The sequence below is a fragment of the Phalaenopsis equestris genome, unplaced genomic scaffold (genome assembly GCF_001263595.1).
Source record: "Phalaenopsis equestris unplaced genomic scaffold, ASM126359v1 Scaffold000078, whole genome shotgun sequence".
NCBI lineage: Eukaryota > Viridiplantae > Streptophyta > Magnoliopsida > Asparagales > Orchidaceae > Phalaenopsis > Phalaenopsis equestris.
Window position 1 is genome coordinate 914,626 of NW_018164520.1, and position 10,458 is coordinate 925,083.

General features: G+C 35.6%; 1 protein-coding gene across 1 annotated transcript; it reads right to left on the minus strand.

Annotated features, from left to right (window-relative positions):
• Positions 1-1,227: 1,227 nt before the first annotated feature.
• Positions 1,228-9,964, minus strand: LOC110019790 (zinc transporter 3-like). Its single transcript, XM_020717616.1, has 3 exons — positions 9,308-9,964; positions 2,127-2,276; positions 1,228-1,839 (listed from the first exon to the last, which is right to left on the minus strand). The coding sequence occupies exons 1-3, from the start codon at positions 9,890-9,892 to the stop codon at positions 1,534-1,536; spliced, it is 1,041 nt and encodes a 346-aa protein (XP_020573275.1). The 5' UTR covers positions 9,893-9,964; the 3' UTR covers positions 1,228-1,533.
• Between the last annotated feature and the right edge of the window lie 494 nt (positions 9,965-10,458).

Sequence of the window (10,458 nt, forward strand, 5' to 3'; positions counted from 1 at the left end):
CGGAAGAGATGGGACGGGAGAGAAGAGGTGTGTTAGGGTTTAGGGTTTGGAATCGGGAAAAAAGATTACGGAAGAGGAGAAGACGAGAATGCTGCTTGAGGACTCCGAAGTGGCCGAGCATTCTGATCGATTTGGCCCGTCAAGGTAGCCAGCGCTGGATCAACCCTTAGGGCCTACTTGGAGCTCATGCTTTCTAATAAAACTGGTTATATATATTTTATTTATTATTATTTTCTTAGATAATCATCTCTTTTAAAATTTTAATTTTATTTTAAACAAATATATTATAAATTCAAACACAATAATTAGAGAGGTGAATTTAGCTGGAACATCCTTAATCGCTAAATTTGAATTTTGATTCCTATCGAAAATTAATTGGGCGATTTATGAGATGCAATTTTGAATCAATTTTTTTTCGAGTAATGCATGGAACAGTTCGAGCTAATTTGAAAACGGTTCAAAATATTTTTTATTTATAAAAATTATAATAAAATTAAATACAATGAGTCTTGAGCTGATTTTGAGCTAGCACGAATTAAAAAATCTTTATTTGAGCCTGCTAGTTTTGATTTCGAGCGGAACCTGATGACATAACTCAATTTAAGCTAACTTATTTTGATTTTGAGGTAGATCAATATGGATTAAATTTCGAGCCGAACAGGCCGAAATCAAATATAATGAGCCACCCACCAATTTCAAACTAAAGAGCTGGCTCCAACTCTAGCTCGAAATAGATCTGTTAACAGATCCAACAATAATCATAAAATTCTTATAAAAAATTTTGAAAAATACCGAAAACTTTTTATGGCAACCAAATTCAAATTTTGAAAAAAATTGCTTTTTTTTTTTTTTTTTTTTTTGCGAAAGTCCATAAAAAAATAGAAGTTAAAGGGATGCTCACACAAAATAAAATAATGAAAAAATTATTTTATATATATATATACTTCAAACAATTTCTAAAAAAATTGTTTTTCCTATATTACAATTACATTTTCAAAAAAATTACAGATGTCACAACCATATCATTAGTTAAATTTAGACTCTATTTACACGAGTGATTAAATTTAGACTTGGAAGCAAAATTTTTTCTTACTATTTTTCCTATTTAGATGGGTGATTTTAGTCCGCAGGCAATAAGAGCGTCAAATTAGTCCCCATACTCTTTAAATTTAGATTGCTCAACTCCAGACTCATTTAAACCTCATATTTAAACCTCCACTAAATTTACTACCACCTCACCAAATAAACATAAAAAAGGCACATTTACATAAATACCACAATTCCTATATATTCACACATTCAAGACCTAAACTTTCATATTTACACATCCTTAGCATCACAATGACAACACCACCAGCACAAACTTCTCAAAATTGAAATAACCTTTTCAAGCATATAGATTTACAACACCAAAATGTCATCATCATAAACATCAAACCTAACACATTAAATATGCAAATACATAAGAATCATGTGGTAAATATGTAAATTTCTCTAAAATAAATAAAAAAAATACAATCTACATGTGCATTTCTATGCCCACTTGGCTAAAACTGCCATGAAAGCAGAGCCAAGGAGAAGAGCCAGATGAGCTCCAAGCTGAAGATTTATATTATCCTGCATTCTAGGGTTTGTGAAATCGGCAGCCAAGAGATCCACAAGCGACATGTAGATTAAGATCCCAGCTGAAGCAGCATCAAACACCCCTTCAATTATAAGGGCTGTTGAGCTATGTGGGTTGTAGCTTGAAGAAATAGCAATGCCCAGAGCTATTCCGAAAGGAGCTGTCATGGAGAAGAAGATGGCCATTATCACTGTTGCTCGTGCCCTGAAGTTTGCCTGCATTTGTTCATGAGGATGATCGCATTATGATCGATTTTATCAGGATCGAATAAACTCTTCCCCGTCCGTGCATGTGGAGTTTGATCGTCAAAAAACATTCAGCAGCATAACATCTTATAAGGTTGTGCAATAATTTATAGGGGTGGTTACATGCATTTACATATTTAGCATGCAAACTCTGCTTTCTTATATTTATACCAGTCAAATCTTTTATGTCACTTCACAAATATCATGATTGTATGTTTTGAAGGTGAAATACACATTTTTATGAATAGGTAAGTTACCTGAACTATGCAACCAGCAAGCCCAACTCCTTCAAAGAATTGATGAAAACTCAAGGCTCCAAGCAAGGGCTTGATTGTTTTGGCACTGCCAGATGTCCCCAAGGAAACCCCAATAATTACAGAATGAACCACGACACCCAATTCCAACACCTACATTAAAGAAAAAGGAGGATAAATGATTAATGTTAAAATAATGCTAGAAGGAGAGGAGGGAGCAAGTGTTTGAACAAAAGTATTCTTCGCAAGCATAGCAGAATAACTTTGGTCAAAATAAAAATAAGGAATAGTTAGATCATGCCACTCAATTCTTATGTAATTACATGTCTCACAACGCCTAAACTTCAATTTTTACATATTTATGTCATGTTACTTAATGTTGAGAAATTAGGGCGAAGAAAAAACAGAGGCAACTTTCTCTCCTCACAAAATCATAAGAGAATCTAATATAAATTACAACAAAGTAGCATACACTTGTTCATTTTCTCCCAAAAATGAGCAAACTACTGCATTAATTGACACAAATCCAGAAGAACGCACAGAGATTTAGGAGGTTAGGCAAAAATGTCTACACAAAGATGCCTACGTCCTCGGGAGCAGAGCGGTAGTTCCTTTCAATATTCAGAAAAGAGGTTACAAAAATCAGGATGTTACAGAAATCAGGGATACCTCCTGGGGTTACTAACAGTCCTATTTATAACCCCAGGAGTAAACCCTAAGTATAATATGTAATTACAGCATTACCCATGTACCGTACCGCAGAGTTTTGCCCCCGCACCCCCAACCCACGTAATGAAACTCTCCCGATTGGACAGATCATTCCGCTCCACTTTGCTCGTGGGCTCTGCTCCGCTCCAGCATCTATCTCATTTATGGTATATAAGTCATACCTAACACTTAGGCATGACAAGGAGTATTTCACTATTAAACAGTTAAAATAGTGGTATTTCTGATGTGATGGGAATGATTTGAGCGGTGTAAATGTAAAAAAAAAATAAAGTTTAGGTGTTAGATATATGCAAATACATAGGAATTGGGTGGTACATATGTAAATGTTGAGTATACTCAATGGGTCGACATCCAATTCCTGATGTAAATCATCAATTCATCGCACTTTCTTGACAGCTTGCCAACATTGTCAAACGTCCATAATTAACCAACATCCATTAATGAACATCGCCCTTTAATGGTGCATGTTGGTTCATAACATCAAATATCCTCAGTCAATCGACATCTATCAATATCTAATAATTAATGCCTACAATCTCCCTTTGTCTGCTAAAGTCATCTGACTTCTAAGTCGAGATCACCGACTTTCTAGAATAGACATTAGTAGTTGCCCTTCATTAGCATCATTGAACGACATATGTTAGCTACCCTTCAACAACATCATTGACCAACATGTATTGTACCTCGTTGACATTGTCACCTCCTACTATCTCAAGAGAAAATATATTATAACCTCGTCTTCTCCAGTTTTGAGAATGAGCAAACATTTGAAACATAAAATTAAAGAGGCATTTACATACACAACACAAGTTCTTATGTATTTATATATCTCACGTCTAAACTTTGGCATTTTTCACACAGAACACTCAAATACTTAACATCATATCCAGAGGCATTTACATACACAACACAAGTTCTTATGTATTTATATATCTCACGTCTAAACTTTGGCATTTTTCACACAGAACACTCAAATACTTAACATCATATCCAAAATAGCACTATTATCACTTTTTAAAATTGAAATATATTTTTTCATGCTTAGCTTTAAAGCACGAAAGTGATATTTTTGACATAGTCTTCCGCCACTCCCAGCTTTCTGCTCTATACTCTCAGTTGGCACATTTATTGTCTAGTTGGCCTATTTGGCCAAAGATGAGCTCTCTAGAAGAGCTATTCTGGGAAGGTTGTTCCGGAAAAATATTCTTATGAGAGCTATTTTTCTGGACGAATGCAGGTGGACGAATCCAGGGGATCAAATGCATGTAGCTGAATATAAGGAGTCAAATGCAAGTAGTCAAATACAGATTCCTGATTCAGGAGATTTTAGTCATACATATTTAATTTCCCAAATCACTTATATTTTTGAACATAACTCAAAAAATAAGATAATGATAAATATGAAACTATGCATTGCTCATCTCTGTAAGACGAGTATATGTTATATAGTCTAAAGAATAAATTCATTTGATTTGTTATTTTCTCAAAATACAAGTCAAAACTATTCAAGTAAAGATGAATGGTATATTCCTCTATATGATGACTATTCATCTGCTTAAGTGCTCTTAGTTTTCTTACAAGGAAACATCTTCAAGCAGTTTAGCTATACCTACAAGGTTCCATTTGGGGGGACATTTTGGCTTACCTTATGGGAATAGTTTCATAAATTAGTAGCTCATTTGTATTATCATAAAAAAAATATCTTTTAGTGCGATTAAATCGATTGTTTTCTCGTAATATAACTTAGTTACAAAGGAAATTAAGCAATTCCGTTGAATTTGGATTATCTTTCATTTGTTGATCATGGCTCTTCTACATTGAGTATTTATCGCAATTTTTTAATTTTAAATAGGCCAAGATCTCATGGTCTTCAACCCCTAGATTAAATAACTTCATCAATAATTTGGTTGTGTTATATTTTAAAAAAGTTTCTCCAAATTGGTCTTTAGTATTATACTATTGAGCTGGGTAGGGCCTGAAAATTTAGGTGATTTTTCTTTTACTCTCAGGAAATTTGTTTATGAGAGGCAAAATTTCTATGTATTAACGAACTCATTCTATATAACAAGTAATGTATGCATTAATCATTATATACATATTGAAGATGTTTAAAAATTATATATATATGCAAATGATATAAAACAAAAATAAGAAAGAGAGTTCTGAGAAATTTTCCTCGTCATCTGAAGCTTTGTTGTTGCTTAGCTCAACTCATTATAACTCCCTATATCTTGGACAAGTTATTTCCTTGAAGTTATCTTTCAGATAACTCTCTTATGAGATTTGTTTCACTAGATGAATTCAGGTTGTCGAATGCATGTGATTAAATACGAGGGGCAAATGCAGCTGGCCGATTGCACGTGTCCGAATGGATGAGTTTGGCTTTTCTCTCAGACGAGTTTTGGGGTATATTACATGTTATAGTTAGTACTCTAATCGATTCCCCTAGCTCCTTGTGTGAACCCGTTCTTGTTTGTGGCATAATTCATGCTCAACGCATCTTTTCAAGATTTTGAGACACTTTTTATCCGTGAAACATACCCATGAAAATAGAGCGTAAGAAAGATGAGCAAGAAAAATTAGAGAAAAGATTGTACAGACTCTTCTAATGGTTGTCCCACAGGGAGAAACAAACCCCGTCAAACATTATTTTTCCCTTTTATATATACGTAATTTCTCAATATAATATATATAAGTTATAATAACATAAAAATATTTTGGAATTTTTTATTGTTTGGATATGCCTTTTACTGTCTCGAGTTTATAAATTATATTATCTCTGACATATTTTCTTATGTTGACACCCTCTTCCACCACTCATAGCTTTCTGCTATATACTTCCAGTTGTCACATATGTTGTTTGCCCTGTCCATTTGGCCATTGACAAGTTTCTGGAATAGTTGTTATGAGAATGTTGTTCTAAGAGAGCATTCTTGTGAGAGTTGTTTATCTGGACGAATAAAAGTGGTCGAATGCAAGTTCCTGGTTAAAGTGGTTTGGGTCATACATGTGTATAAGGAAATTTAGGGTCTGTTTGGGGCAGCTGCAGCTTATCCAGCTTCTGCTGATAAGCAGCTTATCCTGATAATCTGCTGATGGACAGCTGATCCGGATCATCTGTCTGATTATTTGGTTAGTGTGTTTTTTAGAACAGTTGATTCTGGAGAAATGACCAATCTGCCCCTGTTCTGGATAAGTTATTGAGTTATTTGGTTCGTATGTTTTGTAAATAACTTATTTGCAATTTTTTTAGTTAAATTAATAATCTGTTCTGGACAGTCCTATATGTATTTACATACATATCACCCAATTCCTATGTATGTACATATCTAACACCTCTACTTAACTTTTTTACATGCATAGCACCAAATTCTTTCATAACCCATAAAAAAATAGCACCATTTTAACTTTTTAAGAATGAAATACACGTTTTCATGCATAAATAAGGTGACATATATGTAAAAAATAAAGTTGGCTTAAGGCAAATAATCCTACCCAAATAACCGTCAAGTAAAATTCCTCTGTTTTTCTGTTAAATTATTTGAAAAGACAATTTTCTTTCCTCACAAAATCATAAGAGAATCTAATATAAATCACAACAAAGTAGCATACACTTGTTCTTTTTCTCCCCAAATGAGCAAACTACTGCATCATTCACGGAAAATAATAACATCTGATAAATGTTAACTAAAAAAAAACAGAAAAAATGTAATGACACAGTAAACCTATGTCTCCTTTAATAAAACAACGATGAAATTAAACACTAATTCATTCTAACACCAAAAAAAAAAAATGGCGATAGAAAGAAGCTTGAGAAAAAACTTGGCTCAACAAAATCGTGAGAACAAACAACACTAAAACGGGAAACATTAAACCTATTAGGTATTTACCCACGTCCACCATTAATGCACACTACTTCTGGAGTAGAGAGAGAGTGGTTTTGGAGTAGTGAGAGTCTGCAGAGGCTTCAGATTTAGGAGACAGAACTGTGTCATTTGTCAGAATTCATATTACCTCAGAGGAAAGCGAACGAAGGATTGCCGAAGGAGGAAGAAGCAGGAGTGCCAATGAAGGAAGAAGCAGAAGCAAGGAGAGTCGACGAAGGAAGAAGCAGAAGCAATGTCGAATCCGGGAAGAAGAATCGCGAACGAAGGAAGAATCTGTTGAACTGGGAGCTTCCTTTATTCCCGAATCGCGAACGAAGGAAAAAGAAAACATTGCGGGAAGGGGCAGCAGAGTAATTGGGGGAAACTCGATAAGGAAACGCTGATCGCGGGTATAGACCAGCGATCCGCATGTAATGCAAGGAATCGTAGTTTTGATAAATGAAGGAAGAAGAAAACATTGCGGGAAGGGGCAGCGGGGTAATTGGGGGAAACGCGGATCGCGTGTAATGCAAGGAATCGTAGTTTTGATAAACGCATTTCCAACCCGCGAAACAAACGATGATAAGCTGCCCCAAACGGACCCTTATATACATACCAGTTAATTCTCATGTATTTTCATATCAAAAAAAAATTATATTTATGTTTATAATATTTTAGTGTCATGAAACTCATATATGATTTTAATAAATAATACTATTTTGTGTGGAGAATTCACGACAGTAGAGTGATATGTTAACGTCTTGGTGTTGTACAGAGATTTGATAAATAAAAGAAAATTGATAGAGAAAATAATTAATTTTTTTATTAGAAAAATTCAAAATGATAAAAATCATGGGACTTAGCTTAGTTGAAATGATTCCACTATTCTTATGTAGGGTTACAAGACGTTGTCAGTCCTTGAATAGCTGGAAACAATATTACAGAAGTGGAGATTATCGAAGTGACTTCCGCTAGAAAAGTGATGGAATATGTTGGGGAAATGACGACAACCAGCTACTGTAAAGAATGGCCAATAGTAGATGTCGTATGTCACAAAATCTGATGTCAGTGTCATTGATAGCGGCGGGGACGACGGCGATGGCCGAGCAGCAGATGTCTGGTGGTGGGGGTGATCCGATAGCGATGATCAACCAATAACAATAGTGATAGTCTGGCGACGGCGGCGACTGTGGTGTCCTGCCAATTGCAGTACGATGGCAGCGATTTTCAAATGACGGTGGTTTGGCGCGGCGACATTGATGGCTAGGCAATAATAGTCCGGTGATGGTGGTATGGCGGTAGCAACTATGTTGGACAAGCAAAGACGGTTTGACGGTAGTGGCAACGAGAAGGTGGGTGGTCCGATAATAGCAACAGTGGTGGCTAAGTTATTGTGATCTGTTGGCGACAATGCTAGTGGTCGAACAATGGTGGTTTGGGGGCAGTTGAGGCCAAGCAGTGGTGGTGGTCAGAACGCAATGGTCTGGCGGTGACAACGACAGCCAGACGGGGGTGGTGGAACTCAAAACCATCAAGAGCTTGAAGCTCCTTCAGCTTTCTCCTCCAAATCCAGGCCTCATTCATGAAGAGGGTTAAGGCTTATATCTATTTATAGATTTGGTGAGTGACAACATCCATAAATACTACATGAATCTAAACCACTTCATCAAAAGACTTAGAGTGATCCTTTGATCGGATGATATTTTATAAGTATTTAGGTGTCTTAATGATGTCAGAATTAAACAATATTAGACTTGTTGGATTCGTCTTGTTAGGGAGCTTGATTTGACTATAAACTTGTCAGATTTGAAGATTATTTGATCTCCTAATACATTTCAATATCTCTTACAATATTTCAAGCATTTGATATTGGCCCACTTGGACTTGGATCGAACTGTGTTTGATGTCAACTGACTCATTTTCTTATAACGCTTCATTTGAATCCGAGTATATGTAAGTAAATATCCCGAATTCTTGGTTCTAATGTGTATCGATATTCGTGTTTGATTAAGTCATTTATTTTGAACTATCAAATATTAATATTTTTTAAATTGTTAACGATTTAATTGTTATGTATTTTGGTATGAAAATTTAGAAATTATAAATGTAAATATATAATAATATATGAAAATAAATTTCAGACTCACGCCGCTCAAAATTTTAATATTATAATAAAAATATCACTATTATTTATTAAATAAAATAAAATAAACCTTTTTATAACACCGAAGCATTAGAAATGTAAATATGAAATTTCAAGCGTTAGACATGAAAATTTATAAGAATTTGTGGCATGCACGTAAATTTCCGAAATGATTAATGTTAAGTTGGAACTATTAGAGCCAGCACCCGGTGCCAGGCATCTGCCCGCCCGCACATGCGGTCATATTTCTTCATTATGACAACATCTCTGAGAAACATTGGGCCCCACAAATATGAGAAATTTACATGTTAGCACACAATTGTTATGTATTTACATATCCAGACATTTAAATTTTCATATTTATACAAATAATAATTCAAATGTTTTAAATTTATGAATGAAAATTATATTTTAGTGCTTTTTTTGTTAGATATTAGAACACTTACTTGAGAGATGACCCTATGCCGGATTTTCTCAGCCATGGACGCATCTTCTGCCGGCGTTCCCCCTCCGGCCACCCGCTCCGCCTCCATATCGCCTCCGACACAAACGACATCATCTTCATCATCAACGGGCCGCGCTTTCCTGAAATGCGACCTTCTGTAATACCCCGTCGCAAACGAATCGACCATCATCGTCGCCATGGCGGACACCATCGCTACGAATCCGGCGAAGGGGAAGCCGTGCCAGGGGTGGGCTGGGAGGCAGGGGGAAGTGAGGCGATCGAAGGCGTCGGGGAGTATGTGGATGAGAGCAGTGGCGAGGATTACGCCGGCGGCGAAGGACTTGATTGCGAAGAAGAGATCGTGTTCCGGACGGAGGAAGGAGATGGAGCGCCCAACAATGGGGATGAGAACTCCGGCGGCTCCGGCGGCGAGGATGGAGGCGAGGCCGATGGATTTGAGGAGAAGGGGGAGGTTCACGTTTTCCGATTTGGAGGTAGGGAGGCATTGGCAGGTGGTGGAAAGGGAGTGGAGAGGGAGTGGGAAGACGAGGAGGAAGAAGGAGAGGAAGTAAGAGGACGCACTCATGGTGTTTGTGGATTTGCCTGTGACTGATGATTAGGGGTGTTATAAGAAGGAGCGCTTATTGGAGGATTTACATACATACCACATAATTGTTTATTTGCATAATATTGAAATCTTTCATACCGTATTAAAAGTATAAGCTTAATTTATTTTTTAAATTGACGCCTAAATATTATAAGTATAAATATAAAAATTACATTAACCTCATAATGTAATTTTTAAAATAAATTCAGAATTACATTAATCTCAGTGTAAATCTAAATAAAAGCTATAATATTTTAAAATTGTCTTAAAATTTTTTAAGTTCTATTTTATAAAACATCAAACTTAAATAATATTCTGATGAATTATTACTTATAATTTTATGTTCTCCGACATCATGAGATTTTTTTTATATTATATGAGTCTATAATAATATAAAAGGATATTTAAATAAATGTCATATATTTCTATAACTAACACTTAAAATTTCATATTTACTTATGCGTGCCAGAAAATTCACGGCGGTAGAGTAATGGATTATCGTCTTAGCGTTGCACAAGAATTCAACACATTAGCGTCTTAGCTTT

Excerpts from the sequence above, each read along its gene's own strand:
- LOC110019790 (XM_020717616.1), bottom strand. The coding sequence starts at position 9,892 with ATGAGTGCGTCCTCTTACTTCCTCTCCTTCTTCCTCCTCGTCTTCCCA. Across the intron at positions 2,277-9,307 it reads GGCATAGGGTCATCTCTCAA|GTGTTGGAATTGGGTGTCGT; the intron begins GTAAGTGTTCTA and ends TCTTTAATGTAG. Across the intron at positions 1,840-2,126 it reads TTGCTGGTTGCATAGTTCAG|GCAAACTTCAGGGCACGAGC; the intron begins GTAACTTACCTA and ends GAACAAATGCAG.